Source organism: Ovis canadensis, chromosome 9 (assembly GCF_042477335.2).
Source record: "Ovis canadensis isolate MfBH-ARS-UI-01 breed Bighorn chromosome 9, ARS-UI_OviCan_v2, whole genome shotgun sequence".
Lineage (NCBI taxonomy): Eukaryota > Metazoa > Chordata > Mammalia > Artiodactyla > Bovidae > Ovis > Ovis canadensis.
Genome location: NC_091253.1, coordinates 59,455,671 through 59,477,811, shown reverse-complemented (window position 1 = coordinate 59,477,811; position 22,141 = coordinate 59,455,671). Strand labels below are relative to the sequence as shown.

Here is a 22,141-nt window from a genome sequence, read left to right as displayed (position 1 = left end):
TTCTATATTCTTCTGAATACAGCCAAAAGAACTGAGTGCAGAGACTTGAAATTTGCACACTCCTGTTGATAGCAGTATTACACATAATAGACAAAAAGTGGTATATAAATACAATATCATTAGCTTTAAAAAAGGAAGATTCTGACACATACAAGGGAAATGATCTTGTCCTCAAGGTAAATGAGGACATTATGCTAAGTGCAAGGAGTCAAATACAAAAGAAAAAATACTGTAGATTTCCACTTATATGAGGTACCTACAATAGTCAAATTGAGAGAAAGTAGAAAGTTGGTTGCCAGATGCTTGTGGGGGCGGGGTGAATGAGCCGTTACTGCTTAATCGGTACAGAGTTTCAGTTTTGTAAGATAAAAAGAGCTCTGTGGATGAATGGTGGTAAGGTAGCACAGGAGGTGTTTAATGACACTGAACTATACACTTTAAAATGGCTAACATGGCAATTGAATATTCACTGGAATATTGGACTGATGCCAAATCTTCAAAACTTTGGCCACTTGATGCGAGGAGCTGACTCATTTGGAAAAGACCCTGATGCTGGAAAAGATTGAGGGCAAGAGGAGAAAGGGATGACAGAGGATGAGATGGTTGGATGGCATCACTGACTCAATAGACATGGTTTGCGCAAACTCTGGGAGATAGTGAAGGCCAGGAAGACTGCTGTGCTGCAGTGCATGGGGTCACAAAGAGCTGCACATGACTTAATGACTGAACAATAACAAGATGGCAATTAAAAAAAAAGAGAGAAAAAAAAAGAATCCAGCTCAACTGTCTGACACACCAAAAAGAAACTCAAGGTGCTTGTAGACAAATACGACATCAAAATTATCTTGTGTACGACTCAATGCCATAAAACTGGCAGTATCATTATACCTCCTGCAGAAGTTTGTTTGAGCTGTCGCCTATCAGCAATGATGCTGCCTACAAGTGTAAGACTACTCACCCTCTAGACAAAGACTGACATCTGCCCTATGACCTTCTGTCCTGACAAGCCAGCCCACTTCCCTCACCAGTCACCACTCCTAAAAGCCTCACCACACTGCTCATTACTAACTGACACAAAACCAAAGGAGATATAAATTCTGCATGTGTGCAGTAAGGAGTTTAAAGGGGAGAGGGATGTACTTATTGATTAATCTCTGGGTTCACGTAAATCTTTGAGAATGTGATGAAAGCTATGGATCCATTTTGCAGACAAGTGAAGGTACATAACATTTTACACAAAATTTCAGAAGCCATTTAGAATCCCCTTAAGAAAACTTACCAATTCTATGGTCCTTCAAGTTAAGAATTTTTGTTGTGTAAGAAGCTGCCACACGTTTATTCTGTTTTAAAAAGTAGCCTTTGATTTATGCAAATCTCATATACATAGCACCATTTCCTTGTTTTAATCTCAGTAATATTTAATAGAGAGCACAGATGATATCTGATTAAATACAAAAGCCTCTTTCTCTGAAGAAATAACAACCTCTGCTTGAATACTATTTAGGTTCCTGAGTGCAACCAAAGTTTAAATGGTATTTCCAGTGGATCATATTCAGCAAGGGTTAGGCAGGCAACTGTCCCCGGTACAGCACAGGAGCTAAACGATGGTTTTTACATTTTAAAAAGTAGTTTTCAATAAAAAGAATATGCGACAGAAACTGTATATGGCTCACTGCCTAGCCCTTTATAGAAAGTTTGTCAACCTCTGATCTAGAAGTTATAATTTTGTCAGTAAAAGTTAATTGAAAACCACAATGTTTAACATTAAACATTTAATTTTTTTTCTTCTATTGAAAATGAGCAACTATAACTTGATATATTATTGTTACTTCATGATTATGGCTTATATTGTTTGATCTGAATGCCTTTTTTTTATAGCCCTTGGTTACTTTCATCTATGATTTAAAGGGGAAAGAGTCTTAAAAAACACCATATGGAATATATCAGTAATCATATAGCAAACAGAAACCATACTCTTCTAGCCCTGGTTGGGAAACTAGGATCACGCAAGCTACACAGTGTAGCCAAAAACAAAAATAAAAGTTTAGAAAACTTAAAGAGGTCAACCTCTATTGTTCATAGATGGAACTGAATAAGTGACACAATGGACTTATCAGTGTTAAGATTAGAAAGAAAATATGAGGACAGCACAATTTCATAAGTCTACTTTTTTGCTTAAAACTCAAAATTTCATTTCTTTGTATTGTACAGGTGATCTGTTATACTAGATTCCCTTCATAATGACACATGGTTAATTAGGAGTTTAAGATAATGTATTTCAGGACAAAAGCAAAAACTGTGCCCTTGGAACTATTCTCTTTTGTCTTTTGTTCTTCTTGAGCAAAATAAAATTAAATCTAGCCATGCCCATAACTCAAGATATAGACAGCATGGGACAAATTAAAATGCACCAATCTTTTCTTTCCTTAAGGCTAAAAAGTTATACAACTTATATTTTTAAATAGCATGTCATTTTTAATGCCTTTTAGAAAAAAACCCCAATGCTTTAGAAATGGTATCGTTTATTTACACCAACAGAGTCCTTGGATCTAGCGCTACGTCAGTAAATGGCACAGGCATTATGTACTTTCTTATCTGTTGAAATGTATACATTCTAGCCTAGTTTGGTCTATTTTTAAAGCCTGATTTGGTGTGAATAATCAAGTCAAAAATCAAAACTTCGAAATATGTAATGAGCAACTATCTTCCACTGGTCCATGTAAATCATTTCAAAGGCATCTATTTTATCTGATAAATAGTAAGTCTATATTTTGGAGAAGGGATTGTTCTTTACAAGGCCACCAGGGAAGCTATAGGCTTGCTCTACTGTATTCTCCAGCGATGACTTGATGACTCAAAGGTCTGCTCCTACCTACCCCCTGTATTTCTCTCAGATGAGAGAAAGCCAGAGCTAAAGTGGTGACCTCTCTCTCCCATGACACAAAACCTTCAAATTGGCTTTGTTCAGGAATATGGAGATCTCAGACCATGATGCTGAGGACGCTGCCAGAGGCTCAACTGTTTTAGAAAACTGAGAACCACAGTAGTCCCCAAACAGAAAGAAACCTTGTGTGTGTCTCTGAGAATAGAACCTACCAGTTTTCTACCCGTTTCCTTTCTGCCTCAGAGGAAAGATATGGGAGGCAAACATACTCATATAAAATACTAATTTTAAAAAAGCAGCTGGATTTAGAGATCTGATTTCTAGTCTTCATTATAAAGCACACATTCTTGTGGGTTCATAACTGAGTATTATGTATTTGTACCATCCAATGCAGGACATTTTTTCCCAAGGGCCAACTGGATTTTTCCCCCTAAACAAAGTTTTTATACTGAGCAGATGCTGTGTCATGATTGTGGTGGTGCAGTTTTGATATCCTCTAAATTTTATGGGTTGATAAAACAGGAAAGAGTAAACTATCAGTCTGAAAGCACAGTCCATTCCTCCCACTGTTTGCAGTAACATGTGGATGTTACTTTAAACAGTGTGCCCTTGTGCTGCTCAAGTCCAGCTGGTCTACCACCCTGGGGTCCATATTTAAACATCAACTGATTGACAGAAGGGGCTTTGGAAGAGCTTTATAAACTGAAATATCCTTCCAGTTCATCATTCAGATTCCTCAACAGGAGTTGGGAATAATGTTCTTTTCATCTTTCCTATATTTTTTCTCTTACTATGAAAAATAATAGTCGACCTCAAGACATAGACTGAACTCACTGCCTGCTGAGACAGGACTGTGAGTTTGTTTCCTGGTCATATCTACCTGTATGTTGGTGCTCAATGTAGTGTAGACATGTTTTAAAATAAAACAGATGATGTATATTAAACAGTGATATCATTTATAATTTAAAAATACTGTATAATAATTCCCATGACATACCATCCATGGGAAAAAAGTCTTTATTGTTGAAAGCCACTTACTTTTCTTCTGAATAAATTTACAAAGGAAGGCCTCTTTTTAAATTGTGATAAGGCAGGCAAAAATACCTTTGTTTGTTTAACATACAAATGCAGGAGAAAGAAACTGTCCAAGAAACTGTGCAAGACTATTGCAATCAAAATTTTTAAAGAATCCAAATGTCAATACAAAATAAAATAAAATTGGTTGCTCATCTAACAAGTTATCCCACCAAAACACCAACAGTAGAAAGCTAAAAATAAAACCAGACACAGAATTTTGGCGTAATAGTGATAGACAATATCACCTATATTTAATTGTGCAGTTGATATCCCACATGTTGTTTCAAATATATAAAAAAGAGAAACCATTTTCTTGATGTATATCACTAAGTAACATCTATAATTCCATTTAGAACTGTTATCAGAAGAACCACAAGACAAATATATAAGGCAGAGACTTCTGGATTTTAGACCAACCTCTAGAGTCCAGAACTTGATCCTACCCCAACATATCAACAATGAACCATTTGCAAATAGCTTATCAAAAAAGAAAATCATCTTAAATAATTTACTCATTTACTGTAAACAACTAGAAAACCAGATAAAACAGTAAACAATGGCTTTAGCAACTAGAGATAGCATAGGACTATAATCACCGAGAGGAAAAACAAATGAGTGAGCCCTAAAACTGACTCAGCTTTCTTAATAGAAAAATTCTATGTCAAATGGTATCTCCTTTTTTAAAGCACACAAAAATATTATTTAAACTGAACCTATGTTAGGAAGATATGAAAATAAGTTTATCATGGGGATTTAAGTTTTACCCTACATCTGATGAATGGACTGTAGGATGGATAATTCTAAATAAATGTCATTAATACCCAAGATTATCTTTAAAATGTGAGTGAACTCTGAACAGGCAATTTGATCAATTTATCTAAGACGGCAAAGAAGAAACATTTTATTCTCAAGATTTTTTAGAGTTGAACAGAAATAATGTGAAATAGTCACAACTACTCCTTATGACTTTAATATACATTAAGCATTATCAAATTAAAATAAACAAGTACCTGTTTTTTCCTAGACCGATGCTTTTCAGGAGTTACAGGCTGACTTTTTAAAATACGTATTCTCTTACTTTCAGTGGCTCGTCTACTGTTCTTTTTCTTTCTTCCACCTAAAAGCAGAAACACTGTCATCAAAAACTGTCCTACATTAAAAGAATTGTATTTTTAAAGGTTATCATGAAATCCCTATTTATTTTATAGCTATTTAAAAAAAACCTGTTTACTCTTTTTCCTTTGAATCTGGAAGCAGTATGGTATAAATGCAAAAATCAGCCTTTGAAAATCAGGGGGCATGTGTTTCCTTTCCAGCAAGGGCTTGGCAGAGTCGCTCCTGCAGAGGGTGGTGAGAAGGGGCACTCTGCCATCAATGAGATAGTAATCAGAGATGACACCATCAACATCCACAAACATATCAATGGCGTAGGTTTCAAGAAGTGCCTGTGGGGGCTTCCCTGGTAGTCCAGTGGTTGAGGATTTATGTGCCAATGCAGGAGACACAGGGTTCAATTCTTGCTCCAGGAGGACCCCATATGCTGTGGGCAGCTAAGCCCAGGTGCCCAGAGCCCAGGCTCTGCAATCAGAGAAGCCACAGCAGTGAGAAGCCCATACCCCACAACTAGAGTTGCCCTGAAGCCTGCACACAGTAACAAAGACCCAGTGCAGCCGAAAAGAAAGAAAGAAGTCCCTCTGGCACTCAGAGAGATCTGGAAACATGCCATGAAGGAGATGAGGACTCCATATGCATGCACTGGCACTGGGCTCAACAAAACTGTCTGGGCCAAAAAATAAGGAATGTCTCACACTGCATCTAGCTGTGCGCAATTGTCTCAGAAAATGTAATGAGGATTCATCCAGGAAGATTTATATATTCATTATCGATTTAACTACCACCACTTTAAAAAAAAAATCTAGATAGTGTGAATGAGGACTAACTGCTGATTGTCAGTTACAGAGCTGCAAAAAAAAAAAAAAAAAGAATGAAAAAAAAAATCAGAGGAGATGTGCTTTGAATCTTGATTCTTTCATGCCTTTGAACAAGCCATTTCACCTCCAAATACCTGTCTTTTCATCATCTGCTAAAAAAAAGGAATATTTACCTTATAGGATCATTGTAGTTTCTTAAAATAATGTTTACGGAATATCTGACACAGTGTAAGAAATAACTATTTCTCTCTTATTTACAGTTTAGTAAGATAAATAAATGTATATGCAACTGAAAAGAAATAGAATGGTCATTACTGAAAGAAAATTGTATATATATAGTTGATCCTTGAATGATGTGGTTTTCAACTACACAGGTTCACTTATACAGATTTTTAAAAATAAATATAGTAGCTATGTTTTCATTTTACAAATCTTTTAAAATGTGCATAAAAGTTTGTCCCATTAGATATGACAATATGTGGAATCAAAAGAACTAGGGTTTGAGTTCTGATTTTATGCCATCTGTTTCAGCTGCCTACCCTCAGGTAAGTCACTTATCAATCCCTTTGTTTCTGAGGCAGAGATAGCAGTATGTGTTGACTGCAAAGAGTTGGAGCCCCTCATCCCTACTGTACTGTACAGAAACCTAAAAGAATCTACACATAGAATTTAAAAAGGATTTAGCAAGATGGTTCCATACAAGATCAATAAACAGAACTCAACAGTATTTCTGTACATTAGCAACAGTTAAAATATTTAAATAATCAAAAGATAATATTTACAATAGTAACAAAATATAAAACATGCTTAGGGATAAATCTAGCAAAAGTAGTTAACATCCACATGCAGTAAATTATAAAGTTTTACTATATTTGTAAGTGTGTGTATACACACATACATGCTGTAAGAAAAATATACATAAGACAATCTAAATAGAGAAATGCTTTTGTGCATGGGAAAGTGAAGTCGCTCAGTTGTGTCCAACTCTTTGCGACCCATGGACTGTAGCCCACCAAGCTCCTCCGTCCATGGGATTCTCCAGGCAAGAATACTGGAGTGGGTTGCCATTTCCTTCTCCAGAGGTTCTTCCCGACCCAGGGATCAAACCCAGGTCTCCCATGTTGCAAAGAGACGCTTTAACCTCTGCACCACCAGGGAAGGAAGACAATATAAATGTGTCAGCTCTCTCCAAAATTATCTATTACAATGTAATTTCAAATAAAATTTCAATAGGGTTCTTTGTAGAACTTAACAAGATTATTCTAAAATTATGTCTTAGGACAGGTAATTATTCATAAGCTCTGAGCATTCCTGTAGTTCTTGCTAAGATTTTACTAAACAGTTTCTGCAGTTAGTCAGGTACCTAAATAGGTCACTGGAACTACAGGCTGACCACCATGTAACTACTCTCCCTTGGAGAAGGGAACTGGATTATTTGCTTGTTGCTTACTCAAAAAGTACCCTTGGCCCCAAGTTCCTCTTTGCAGTACAACCTACTGCCTGTGCAGCATCCACCTGGGTGCATTATGCTGTCTTTTGACCTGGCGAGGGAGGGAAACCAGCACAACTACGCTGTTGCCATACATAATCTGCTGTACTGTATAGCAAACTGTCCTGTTCCGACCCATTAAGTCTTGTTGTACACGTTGTGGCACCTACGGAGTGGTAGCAGCTTCACTGCTTGCAATCTTTTATGAAGTTTCCTCCCACCTCTGACAATATGGAAGACCAAAACACCAAGAACACTTAAGATGTTCCTAAAGAATAACAGGATAATGAAGGAAATTACTGTTACATACTGAGTTATTTCTAAACTACAGTAATAGAAACGATATGGTATCACTGCAGGGGGAGACCATATGTGCTGGTAACGCTAATGGAAACCACACCAGTTATGAACAGAGATTTTCATATTGTGAATTGTTCAAACAGGTGCTAGAGGACTAAAAAGGCAAAAATAAATTAACAGATTAACAATGAAGAGAAATTCATAATCATAGCTGGAGACTTCAATACTTCTTTCTCTCAGTAATTAGTAGAACAAGAAGACAAAAAATAAGCATGAATCAATTTGACCTAATCGACATTTGTAACACTGTATACTCAACGACAGCAGAATTCACATTCTTAAGTATATATCAACAGTCACCAAGATAGACCATATTCTAGGACATAAAGCTAGTCTTAAAAAAGAAAAAGAAACCCTACAAAGTATACCTTCAGGCTGGAACAGAACTAACTGTAAATCATTATCTTTAAATATCTGAAAATTTAACAAACAGCTTCTTAATAGTCCAGATGATCAAAGAGAAAAGTGTCAAGGGAAATAAAAAATATATTTTGATGAAAATAAAAATATACTATATAGGGATGAAACTAAGGCAGTAATAAAAGGAGAATTTATAGCATTAAACGCACAAATTAGAAAAACTGGGCATCTACGAAGAAAAAGCCACTCATACACAAAGGGAGGAGAGTCAAGTTGATATCAAGACTGTCCATAGCAACACTCATCAAGTTAGAAAATAGAGAAACAAAATCTGTAAAGTTGTGAGGAAAAGTATTTCCAAAGAATACTATATTTGGTCAAATCTTTTATTATTTTTTGCTAATCTCACCCATTACAGTTGAAATCATCAGTGGTCTGAAGTTTATATTTACTGTTATAGAGGCAATCTGACCCACGCTATCAAAGCATTTATTATTATTTATTCTTCATTTTGAAGGAATCATAGTTTATTGATATATTTCTTATGAGATAGCATTTATGTGAACTCCATTGAATCGTTCAGTTTCACCTCTTAAAAATTAAATGTAAATATACTTTTAAGTACATATATAACCTCATCACTTTTTACTAAATTTTTATTTGCTTCGATTCTATCCGTCCCTTGAGGCAGTTTATCTATCTCAGCATTTAAGGTCATGGGCTCTAAAAAGTCAGAAATGTTATTGTGGCTTTGGTTCTGTTCATGATCTATATGACCAAGGGCTTTCTACACTTAACCTCTTTTTGTCTTGGCTTTCTCATCTTTAAAACAGGGGTGATTAAAAAACAAATGCACGGATTCAGATTGTTTTGAGGAATAAGCGAGTTTATGGGTAAAAAGCTTCTAATTCAAATATTCATCATTTCACTGAATACTGGTGAAATTTTTTTGCATGGAACTCAGTGATGCAAGAGATGCAACAGACATGGGTTGGATCCCTGGGTCAGGAAGATCCCCCAGAGGAGGAAATGGCAACCCACTCCTGTATTCTTGCCTGAAAACTTTTATGGATAGTGAGGTAGTAAAGAGTCAGACATGACTAACGGACTAAGCATGTGCACACACACACGTATGTATTACTAACAGCTAACAAAAAGTTAAGAAATGTACTAAAACTCATAGGATTACCTGTTTAATATCCAGTCACTGCCAAACCACTCTACAAAAAGATTATAGTTTTCATCAGTCTAATTACTGATCAACAACAGTGTAGAAAAGTGTATACTTCCATTTCTCTGAACTTTGTATTATGAAATTAAAAGTCCAGGAAAAACCCTCCAATTATTTTAGTTTAGGATTAGGACTCCAGTGCTCGCTTTGGCACCACATACCCTGAAAGTAAAGTTTTGATTCCTAGTCATTCCTAGGAACTTCACCAACATGAAGCAAGTATTTCTTTGTCCTATCATTGGCTGTCTGCTATGAATAAATTTATTCAATTAGTATTTACTGCATATATTGCACAGGGAGCTCTACTCAGTGCTCTGCAATGGCCTAGTGTACACATGTATTTGTAAAATAGATTCAATATGCTGTACACCTGATACTAACACAACATTGTAAATCAATTATACATCAATAAAATTTTTTTTAAAGTTTTACTGCAGGTCTACCATGTACCTGGCATCAAGGTGGTACATCTATTATTTTTATATTGATCATTAAGTATTTAGATTTGAGTCAAAAAGATTTAAAAATCTTTGTATTAGAACACAATAGGTTCAATAAACATTTTTTGAATGAATGCATATCAAGGAGGAATTTACAATCAAATTCTAATTGAAAATAATTATGGACTGCTTTTAAGATTTTTTTGGTTGTTTTTTTAATCTAGCAATGTTTTTTTATAAGGATAATAAACTCTAAATGCAATGAGTAGAGTAGTTAGATTCTATATATAGCCATCCTCATAACAGTCATGGATTCTGGTATTTGAAAATTCACCTACCTGTTGAAAGCTGTAAATCAAAAATCAAAAATTGCAGTGCTTTTGTGGACATGCACAGGGTAGCAAAATATCTGAGTCATGTTCTAAGCTGAGGTTAAACGAGGTGAAGCTCTGTCTTCCTATTTCAGTTCCCACACTAGAAATAATTCTTTTTACAGTCTATTTAGTGCTGTATTTTTGGGCTTTCAGGAGGTAATTTTGCTGTTTAAAATGGTTCCCAAGTGTATTGTGGAAGTGCTATCTAGGGTTCCCAAGTGCAAGAAGGCTATGTATGATGTTCCTTATAGAAAAAAGTATGTGTGTTAGATAAGCATCATTTAGGCATGAGTTACAGGGCTGTTGGCCGTGGTTTCAATGTTAATGAATCAATGGTGGTGGTGGTTTAGTTGTTAAGTCGTGTCTGACTCTTGTGAGCCTGACTCTTGCAGGCTAATGGACTATAGCCTGCCAGGCTCCTCTGCCCAAGGGATTCTCCAGGCAAGAATACTGGAGTGGGCTGCCATTTCCTTCTCCAGTAGTGAGTCAGTAATATACACTAAATAGGTGTCTTTCAACAAAAACACAGAACAAAGTTATATTTTGAACAGTTGACCAAAACGTTGTCACCAGAGACTCAAAAGAACCTAACACTGTACTCCTCTGTAAGTGTTTAGTATTCACTAAGTGTTCAGGGTGACTTTACAGAATATTACCATAAATACCAAGCACCAACTCTAACTTTCTAAATTAAGCACCACCTCTAATTAACTCTATGAACCCAAGGGATTTAATCCTTTTGTGTTTTCCTTTTCTGAAGTATGTCTGCGTGTTGAGGTGTTAGGTCAAGGGTTGGACTGCTCTCAAGGAAGTATCAATTCTCCACTCCCAAACCTGTAATAAGTGTACTTACTTTGAGAAGTTTCCACTCTTTCCTCTTTCTTATTAAAATCTTGTTGTTGGTTTCCACGTTTCAACTTAGACAAGAAGAGATTTTTGTGAGACCTAGATGAAACACAAAAGCTTGTGATTTGCTCTGCAAAGACTAGAAAGGCTATGGGAAAAGGTAGAGGATTTGTCTCAATCTCTGTCTAGGACCTGCTTCTACTTTGGCCTGTTTCCTTTGGTGTTCCCCTTGCTCAGTACCCCATCTTAACCTTTGGTCTCTAAGATTTTTGTTGTCAAGACTTTCTGCTCTCCCATCACTTATTTTCTCTACTTCATTTACTCAGAAATCAAGATCCTTCTGGCCTTTCAACTGGAGAAATTTCAAAATTCTTTTATACATGATGGTAGATATCACGATTACAGATTCTGAAAAAGGGCTTTTTGGAAAGGTAAGATTGTTTGGAAATATAGGAAGCGGCAGAAAATTTGGACAATTCTGCAAAGATTGTATTATTACAATTTATAAAGGGGCAAACTAAAATGAGAGGGGAAAAAAGTTCACTTAAGCTTAGGCAGCTCTTTTATTATCACCTAAAATCTATACTTTTAACCCTGTAAATGCTAATGCAACCACAAATGTTTTCCCTTCCTTCTCAAATTTTCTGTGTGCTCTGGAATGCCAGTCTCAACTTCTATGCCTTGTCTAAAGTTTAGCTCTCCCCTGGGTACAGCATTTCTCTGTTCGTGGCCTCGAGTAGAGATTAGCTTCATCTTCTACATTCCGTGAATCAGAGGGTTTCGCGGGTGGGTCTCTATACTTCCTGTTTCCTCATGTCACTTTCAGGATCCTGTTTCCACAGAAACCTCAGCCTTTGAGGATTCATGCCATTGAGGCATATTGCCATTTACTGTTTTCCATAATCATTTGTTATCCTTCCAAAGCACTTCCCATCATTCACAGATCTTTTTCTGAGTGTTGCCATTACCATGAATTATTTCCATGTTTACATGAATAAACCAAATAACATCCTGGCCCCTTAATTCCTCATCTCCAGTGACCTCCTCCACACCAAATCAGCCACCCCCTTCCAAGGTTCCACTTAGCATCCCAACTGCTTGGCAATCACTCATATTGACTTTATGCTCTCTGAATATGCTACACTGTGTGTTATAAAATTTCTAGCAGATTAAAGAGTTTTTAAAATAATTTCTTAAAATCAGGATTTGGGACATTATCAGAAATGTAACCTCTATCCCTTTCCTGCCCTAGCATCATGCCCTTGTTTCTGATAGAATCAAGTTTACTAATTATCTGCTTTAAATTCAAGGACTCCCTGCTTGTGTGCTCCTTGCAGAAACAATGTCAAACAAGCCAGGATCTGAAGAGGCAGGTCTCCACAGTTTGCCATTTCAAGGGTCTTAATATCTGTTGAGGTAAGTTAAAACTTTGTGACATTCTTCAAATCATAGCGTTTGCATGCAGCTATTATAATCTACCTAAGTTTGCATGAATTGCTTCAAAGATTCGAAAAACAGAGAAGAAAAATGTCAAATTTACTTCACCTCAATAAGGATACTGTATCCCCTGAGGATTCAGTTACCGCAGACTGTTTGTCACTAACACTTTAAAAGAAGAAAACATTTGTAAGAATGCAAACATAAGAAATTGTTCATAAGGATAGTACTTTCCACATAGTCAAGTCAAATTTCAATTTATAAAAAGTTATCTCTGGAAAGAAATTCTGTGCTGCTGCTGCTGCTGCTAAGTCGCTTCAATCGTGTCCGACTCTGTGCGACCCACAGACGGCAGCCCACCAGGCTCTCCCGTCCCTGGGATTCTCCAGGCAAGAACACTGGAGTGGGTTGCCATTTCCTTCTCCAATGCATGAAAGTGAAAAGTGAAAGTGAAGTCGCTCAGTCGTGTCCGACTCCTAGCGACCCCATGGACTGCAGCCCACCAGGCTCCTCCGTCCACGGGACTTGCCAGGCAAGAGCACTGGAGTGGGTTGCCATTGCCCTCTCCCATGTATGTGGGCAGGAAGGGGTTAATGCTTAGGGACAAGGTGTATATGGAAACAAATAAACAAACAAAAAACCAGAAAGGGCCTATGTAATGCTTTGTAACCCATGCAATAAAATCTAATCCATTTAATAAGAAACAGAAAGCTAAGAGAGGTTATTAAGCTGGGAAGTGAGTTAAATGGATTTATTTTAATGGAAAGCTAACTCTGGAAGTCATGTCAAGGATGGATTTTTGTGGCACAAAGCTAAGTAATAATCTAGGCTATGAATGGATTAGAGAAGCATTTCTCAGATGGAAGTTATAACACTTGGAGAGATAACTGGATGTGTGAGGGGAAGGAGGAGAGTCAGGGTACAGAGAGACAAGAACTCTTTTACACAGTGACTGAACTGCATACTTAGAAGGGTATCTGAAATAAGTGGTGGCACTATATTAAGAGAGTATATAGGAAACATTCATTATGTGCAAGAATCATGATAAGCTCTAATTTTATTTTACTTTAAAGCAGTACTATAGAGGGCAAGAAGTCTGGGCCACAGAATTTATTAGGTCTTAGTATTACTAAACTTTGATTTTCTAAACAAAATGAAATAACCAAGCCAATAAAAGTGAAATCCCTACTTCTCAAAATGGGTCTTAGAAAAGAGTCAATGAGAAACAAGACTTCAATGGAGCAGTGAGGAGCAGATCATGTTTTGACAGGCAGGGACAACAAGAACTTTAAGACTGAGGTCAGTCCTGAGGTGTGACCAATGCCACCTCCACGCAATTCAGACTCCAACTCCCACCTCTAAATCAGTAGTTAAGTTGGGGGCTCACAGCACTTAAGCCATGGTCCTGAGACAAGAGTAATACTACATCCACTGCCAAATACATCCACACAGAGACCACAAGGATTTGACTATTTGGCCTTGGTTTAAGGGTGGATGAAGAGAAGGAACGGACTACAGGTTCAATATAAAAGATCTTTATAATGGTAGATTTTATTGTCGTCAATAGAGTTAGTTTCTCAAGCCAAAGCAAAAGGTAAAAGTCAATTCTGCAAAAATTACCCTTGAAAATCCCTAAAGAAGAAATAATTTTAGAAACTGAATTTTTTCTCTCAATATGTAGGAATGACACAGCCTGCTTCCTTCCAACAATGGAGCAAATCAGTGTCTGCACTTGTCCACCAGATGTAGAATTAGCTTGTCCTTGGACAAAACGAAGGGCTTCCCAGGCAGCTCAGTGGTAGAGAATCTGCTTGCCAATGCAGGAGACACAGGAGAGGTGGGTTCGATCCCTGAGATGGGAAGATCCCCTGGAGGAGGGCACGGCAACCTACTCCAGTATTCTTGCCTGGGAATCCCATGGACAGAGGAGCCTGGTGGGCTAGTCTACAGGGTTGCAAAGAGTTGGACACCACTGAGGCGACTGAGCATGCATCATGCACAGAGAAGATGAACAGTATTTTAACAGATTAGAATAACCCCCAGTGCAACAGTCACATGAAGGCATGTAGGATTTGAGAACTAAGGGACCCAGATGATTCAGGCTTCCAGCCTCAATACTGTTCTGGAGCTCATGTTCCCTGAGAACAGTAAATGATACCACACTATCTACATAGTACTGTTTTCTCTGTACTCTTGGTTAGCATTTGCAACAGAATTTGCATAAGCCATGATGTAACTCTACAGTACTTCCAAATATACAAATGTTAGTCATCAGTAAGACAATACACCTACTGCTCAAGAATTATTTTTATTAACAACATCTCACTATCATCCCTTTCACATAGCTATTATATTCGTAAGACAAAAATGTACTAATGAATTTACAAACCTTTGTCCTGTATCCAAATTAGTTTCAGTTGCCAATTCAACATCTTTGCCATTAGGTTTATCTTCAGAATATGTTGTTCTTGCTCTTTTAGTTTCCACTACTTTTGTTGCTGCCTTAAAAAAATGGGGATGTGGGAGAGGAAGGAATGCAATAAGCCATTAAAAACAAACAGTATTAAATCAAGCCTTCTAGTTATTTGATAGTCATAACAGAAGTATCTCTTCACAGACCAACAAAGGGCAGTGCATTGCTTCCCCAAGTACTGTGACGTGACTGTCAGCCACCTGCTTGCTTTATAAGCATTATGGAGAAGGGCTTTCCTTGTAAATGTACTTGATACATACAATACGCTGCAGAAAATTTTTTCCCCCCTTTGAGTGTGCTGGGTCTTAGTTGAGGCATATGGGATCTTTAGCTGTGGCCTGTGGGATCTAGTTCCCTGACCAGGGATTGAACCCTGGTCCTCCTACTTTGGGAGTGCAGAGCCTTAGCCACTGGATAACCAGGGAAGTCCCTATAGACAATTTTAAGATAAAAGGTTACTTAAAAAAAAATATGTACAACATATGTACAACATATTAAAACTTTTTGGGCCTAAGACAGGATAAAATGTGATTAAAAAAATTTCTGTAGTAGCCCTTCTTCGGTCCAACTTGACTTTTCCCAAAAATATGCTAAAATTTTCTCTTAAATTTAATTAAATTCTTTTTCACATATTTCTCATTTCATTTTGGTAAGTTTTCCCCTCAACTTTTTATTGTGAAAAATTTCCTCAAATCTTACTTTGAAAGGTTGAAAACATTACATAGATCAGAAATAAACTTTCTTTTAGATGCACTAACTGTAACATTTCACCACACTATTCTATAAAATCACTAAGTAAAATTCTGATTAGTTTTTAAGGATTTCTATTTCAAATATTCTCTTTTATTGTAACAGTGTAAGTCTATGTTTAGAGCTTCTCTGAAATACGCATACCTTCATTAGAAACGTTGATGATTTTTCATTTAGCACACAGTTCACATAACTCTTAATTTTCTCCATCATGTGGTTGTAGCTGAAGTGTTGAAAAAAGGAATGGAATGTATCTTTCTGAGAGATTATCATAAGCAATTTCCTTTTAAAAGGCTAAAGAAAACGGAAGAAATATAAATCACAAATAAGATACTAGAAATTCTGTCATATTATTTAACTGAGAAAAGTCAGTAAGCCAAAACTCAAGATTTTACAAATTCTCCCATTTTAAATGCCCACCAATATATTTTTGACGAAAAATTCCATATTTACACAAATACAAAAGGATTAAAATAACTTATAAACCTATCTATGATCACGTTTAAGAAATAAAACATTGTCTATTCAACTGAAATCTTATTACCATAATCTGATGTCACTCCTTGTCCTTCCTGGCCTTCTTCTCAATGTAAGCAGTATCCTGAATTTAGAACTTAGCATATCCATGCATTCCTTTACACCTGTACTACATAGGTATGCATCCATAAACAATGTATAGTACTGTTTAACATGATTTTAACTTTATACAAATGGTGTTATGCTATGTGTATTCTTCTGAAACTTTCTCTATTCTGCTCAACTCTATGTTTATGATATTTATCCACATTGATTTGATACTTATAGAATTACTAGTTACTTTCACTGTTAAATAGTATTCCATTGATCAAAAATACCACTTATTCATCTTTCCTTCCAGCCTGTGTAAGTATTTAGGCTATTTTCTATTTCCATAATTCTATTAAACATTTTTCTATGTGTCTTCTTGTGAACAGCACAAATTTTTCTTAGTTCTTTCAATGCTGATTGCATAATTAAGCTATAAAGCTTAAAAAATTTTTTTTTAGTTCTCAAGCTCTATCTCAGAGCAATTTTCAGTTGGGCCTGGATTGTTTTTTTTTTTTTTTTTGGTTTTTATTTTTTTAAATAAAGCTTCATGACTTTAAAAGCATATAGTGAAAGTAAGAACAGTTACTCTAGGGTATTTATCTAGAAGTGGAATTGCTGGAATGCATGCTAATCGATTTTGCTAAAATACTCTCTGAAGCTTAAGTACCAATTTATAGTCCTGAGAGGAAGGTATAGCAGTGCTATAATTTCTCCACATTTTGAGCCAACTGTTGGTGTTCTAAGACATTTTAATCATTGTCACTCTGAGGCATAGAAAATGTTATTTCAAAATATAACTTGTGGCACGCATGGTGTGTCTTTAAGTCACTATAGCTGTGTCTGATTGTTTGCAACTCTATGGACTGTAGCCCACTAGGCTCCTCTGTCCATGGGATTCTCCAGGCAAGAACACTGTAGTGGGTTGCCATGCCCTGCTCCAGCGGATTTTCCCGACCCAGGGACAGAACTGTGTCTTCTGCGACTCCTGCATTTCAGGTGGATTCTTTACTGCTAAGCCACTAGGGCAAGTATTAGTGAGGTTAGCATTTTCTCTTTATGTTTACTGGCCATAAAATTTCCTCTTCGGTGAAGTACAAGCAGAATGGAGTTTTTAGTCACCTCACAGAGCTAAGGCAAAAAAGTTAGGGCAAGGAACCCAATAGACAGCAGGTTTTCAGCTAAAATCTCTGGAGGAGTACACCCTAGAAACAGGGGCAAATTAGAGATAGAATGAGCATTACTAAAAGCTCCGTTTCTCAATGAATTAAAGTGATTCCCCTCTCCCCTACACCAGTATGTGAAAAGGTTCTCAGCTTCATTAATCATCAAAGAAACAGAAATTAAAACCCAATAAGGCAGCACTACCTCACTGCCAGAATGACTAAATACTTGCCAGAGTGACTAAAATGAAAACCACAGACATGGTCTGTGAGGCAACTGGAACTCTTTCATACTGCTGAAAGAACTGATATTGCTACTCTGGAAGACTGTTTCACCTTATCTACTAAAACTGAATATGTGCATATATTTATAACCTATCAAATCTATTCCTAAGTATTATCCAATAGAAATACATATATTTGTTGTACAGAAGACATGAAAAGGAATCTAACAGCCAAAACCTGGAAATAAGTCAAATGTCCATCAACAATACAATGGATAAACTATAGTATATTCCTTCCTACAATGGAGCAATGAGAATAGCAATTGTTACAAGCAATGCTGTGGATCTTTCTGACAAACAGAAACCTGCTATATTATATAAAGTTCAGAAATAAGTAAAGCTAATCTTGGATGTTACATGTTAGGAGAGTGGTTACCCTTGAGAAGGTGGGAAGGACAGTCACTAGAGTGCTGGTGATGTTCTATTTCTTGATCTAAGAGGTCATCACATGAAGTGTGTTCCTTTTGTGAAAATACATCTACATATGCTATAAGTATTCTACTAAAGGTATGCCATTGTTCAATTAAAAGTTTACTAAAAACTGTATAAAACTATCTTTACTTCTTTGATAAGCTTAATTGACTCCCACACCACTTTGTTTTTTATACTTAAAAATTAACTTCTATTGACCTTAATATTAAACATACACAGAAAGACTAGTGATCACATAAGAAACCATTAGAAAAACAGGCAAGTTATAATGCATTCTTCCATACCTGTGCTGCTCAATATGACAGTCCCTAGTCAGAGTCCTTGAAATGTATGAGCCCTGAATTTAGACTTAAGTGTCAAATACACCTCATATTTCAGACTTCGTATACTGTTGCTCAGTATTGGTAGGGAATTGGCCCCAGAACTCCCCTCTGATACCAAAATCCAAGGATGCTCAAGTCTTCTATATAAAATGGTGCAGTATTTGCATATAACCTACACACATCCTTCTGTAAACTTTAAATATGTCTAGGTAACATACAAAACCTAACACAATGTAAATGTTAGGTAAATAGTTACCAGAGTGTGGCAAATTCAAGTTTTTCTTTTTGAAACATTTTGGAACTTTCCCCCCAAATATTCTCCATCTGCAGTTGGTTGAATCCCTAGATATGGAAACCAGGATACAGAGGGCTGACTGTCCAAAAAAAGGAGTGCAAATTATCTCACCAATGCGTTTTCACATGGATTGCTAAAAAAAAACTAGCTTTGCTTGTTTCTTACTTTTTTAATGTGGCCACTAGAAAATTTAAAAATCACATCCATCACTGGCATTACATTTCTATTGAACTACATTTTTCTTTTAAACTATACTGTTTAAAAGAGAAAGCATTTCTTTTCCCTCCCAATGCTTTTTCAATTTTTCTTATTCCGTATAAACAGCTCTAAAATTCTAATGTAAATAATTACCATGTAAGAATTTGGGTCACCAAATACTCTTTCAAAGACTTCTTCTGCTTCCTTAAAATTGCCATTTTCCATGCAAACAGCTATAGCCTAAAAATCAGAATGACAAATACATACCTTAGATAGCTTTTTAAAATATGTAATTGCTTTTTAATATTAAAATAACTCACGTAAGATCTAAACTACTTCATCTAAAATATTCTTACATAGTTTCACAATTTTGATTTGATAAATGACATATAACAGCTTTTCAAAGATGAAGTAACTGTGGTCCAAGACATGAAAATTTTTGACTGGCCTCTTCTGTTTAATTATTAATAAATTCGGAGCTACATTATATATATTGAGGACTCACCAAAATAATAATTTTAAACAAAAAGGAAATAAGACAGAAAGCAGATATACGGTATTTGAGATGATCGAGAGAGATATATATATATGTATATAAAATTTGCCATTTAGGAGCCTAGGAAAATCACTAATAGAAACCCAGGAAGCCAGATGCTTTTGAATAAGCATTTTATAAACAGGCCTTTTTTATTTCCCCCAACTGATTAAAAAAAAGAAAACAAAACTATTTTGTATTCGGGTAAAGTCAGCAAAAACAAGACTGAGAGCTGACTGTGGCTCAGATCATGAACTCATTATTGAAAAATTCAGACATAAATTGAAGAAGGTAGGGAAAACCATAGATCATTCAGGCATGACCTAAATCAAATCCCTTATGATTATACAGTGGAAGTGACAAATAGATTCAAGTGGATTATATCTGATAAATGGAGTGCCTAAAGAACTATGAACAGAGGTTCATGCAATCGTACAGGTGGCAGTGATCAAAACCATCCCCAAGAAAAAGAAATGCAAAAAGGCAAAATGGTTGTCTGAGGAGGCCTTACAAATAGCTGAGAAAAGAGAAGCAAAAGGCAAAGAAGAAAAGGAAAGATATACCCACCTGAATGCAGGGTTCCAAAGAATAGCAAAGAGAGATAAGAAAGCCTTCCTATGTGATCAATGCAAAGAAATAAGAGGAAAACAACAGAATGGGAAAGACTAGAGATCTCTTCAAGAAAATTAGAGATACCAAGGGACATTTCATGCAAAGATAGGCTCACTAAAGGACAGAAACAGTATGGACCTAACAGAAGCAGAAGACAAGAATACACAGAAGAACTATACAAAGATCTTTATGACCCAGATAACCACAATGGTGTGATCACTTACCTAGAGCCAGACATCCTGGAGTGTGAAGTCAAGTGGGCCTTAGAGAGCATCATTATGAACAAAGGCAGTGGAGGTGATGGAATTCCAGCTGAGCTATTTCAAATCCTAGAAGATGCTGTGAAAGTGCAGCACTCCATATGGCAGTGAATTTGGAAAACTCAGCAGTGGCCACAGGACTGGAAAAGGTCAGTTTTCATTCCAATCCCAAAGAAAGCTAATGCCAAAGAATGCTCAAACTATCACACAATTTGCATTCATCTCACACACTAGCAAAATAATGCTCAAAATTCTCCAAGCTAGGCTTCAACAGTATATGAACCATGAACTTCCAAATGTTCAAACTGGATTCAGAAAAGGCAGAGGAATCAGAGATCAAATTGCCAACATTGGCTAGATCATAGAAAAAGCAAGAGAATTCTGGAAAAATGTCTACTCCTGTTATATTGACTACTTCTGCCAAAGCCTTTGACTGTGTGGATCACAACAAACTGGAAAATTCTTCAAGAGGTGGGAATACCATACCACCTGACCTGCCTCCTGAGCAATTTGTATGCAGGTCAAGAAGCAACAGTTAGATCTGGACATGGAACAAGGGACTGGTTCCAAATTGGGAAAGGGGTACAACAAGGCTGTATATTGTCACTCTGCTTATTTAACTTATATGCAGATTACATCATGTGAAATGCTGGGTTGGATGAAGCACAAGCTGGAATCAAGGTTGCCGGGAAAAACATCAATACCTCAGATGCAGACACCACCACCCTCATGGCAGAAAGCAAAGAGGAACTAAAGAGCCTCTTTAGTTGAAAGTGATGAAAGTGAAAGAGGAAAGTGAAAAAGCTGGCTTAAAACTCAACATTGAAAAAACTAAATCATGGCATCCGGTCCCATCACTTCAAGGCAAACAGATGAGGAAACAATGGAAACAGTGTCAGACTATTTTTGGGGGCTCCAAAATCACTGCAGATGGTGATTGCAGCCATGAAATTAAAAGATGATTGCTCCTTAGAAGAAAAGGTATGACCAACCTAGACAGCATATTAAAAAGCAGAGATGTTACTTTGCCAACAAAGATCTGTCTAGTCAAAGCTATTGTTTTTTCAGTCATCATATATAGATGTGAGAGGTGGACCATCAAGAAAGCTGAGTGCCGAAGAATTGATGCCTTGAACTATGGTGTTGGAGAAGACTCTTGAGAGTCCCTTGGACACAAGGAGATCAAACCAGCCTATCCTAAAGGAAATCAATCCTGAATATTCATTGGAAGGACTGATGCTTTAGCTGAAGCTCCAGTACTCTGGCCACCTGACGTGAAGAACTGACTTATTTGAAAAGACCCTGATGCTCGAACGATTGAAGGAAGGAGGAGAAGGGGACAACAGAGGATGAGATGGTTGGATGGCATCACTGACTCGATGCACATGAGTTTAAGCAAGCTCCGGGAGTTGGTGATGGACAGGGAAGCCTGGAGTGCTGCAGTCCACGGGGTCGCAGAGTTGGACCCGACTGGAGCAATAGAACTGAACTGATAGCCGATTAACAAACAATGTTGTGATAGTTTCAGGTGAATAGCAAAGGGACTCAGCCATACTTACATGTATCCATTCTCCCCCAACACCCCTCCCATCCAGGCTCCACATAACACTGAGCAGAGTTCCATCCATTATACAGCAGTACCTTGGTGGTTATCCATTTTAAATATAGCAGTGTATAAACCGGCGTTTTTGATACCATATGTATCACTACCATCTGGATAGGCTTGTAAATTTGGGCAAATCTCTTGGGGTCTTGGTTTCTTAAAATGGGGAAAATTACAGAACCTATTTCATAGGGTAGTTGTGAAAATTAAAGAGTTACTT

At 36.8% G+C, this 22,141-nt stretch overlaps 1 protein-coding gene across 4 annotated transcripts in view; it reads right to left on the bottom strand.

Annotated features, from left to right (window-relative positions):
- The window catches only part of TERF1 (telomeric repeat binding factor 1), a 39,925-nt gene that overhangs the window by 2,869 nt on the left and 14,915 nt on the right, over window positions 1-22,141 (bottom strand). For 2 of the 4 annotated variants that reach the window (XM_069600259.1, XM_069600258.1), the window contains exons 4-9: window positions 19,065-19,151; window positions 15,797-15,946; window positions 14,819-14,931; window positions 12,538-12,597; window positions 11,000-11,091; window positions 4,972-5,078 (exon numbers count right to left, since the gene is read on the bottom strand). In XM_069600259.1, coding sequence (XP_069456360.1) covers window positions 4,972-5,078; window positions 11,000-11,091; window positions 12,538-12,597; window positions 14,819-14,931; window positions 15,797-15,946; window positions 19,065-19,151 — 609 coding nt within the window. The remainder of the gene's footprint in view (window positions 1-4,971; window positions 5,079-10,999; window positions 11,092-12,537; window positions 12,598-14,818; window positions 14,932-15,796; window positions 15,947-19,064; window positions 19,152-22,141) is intronic. The other 2 variants (XM_069600261.1, XM_069600260.1) reach the window with 1 other exon arrangement.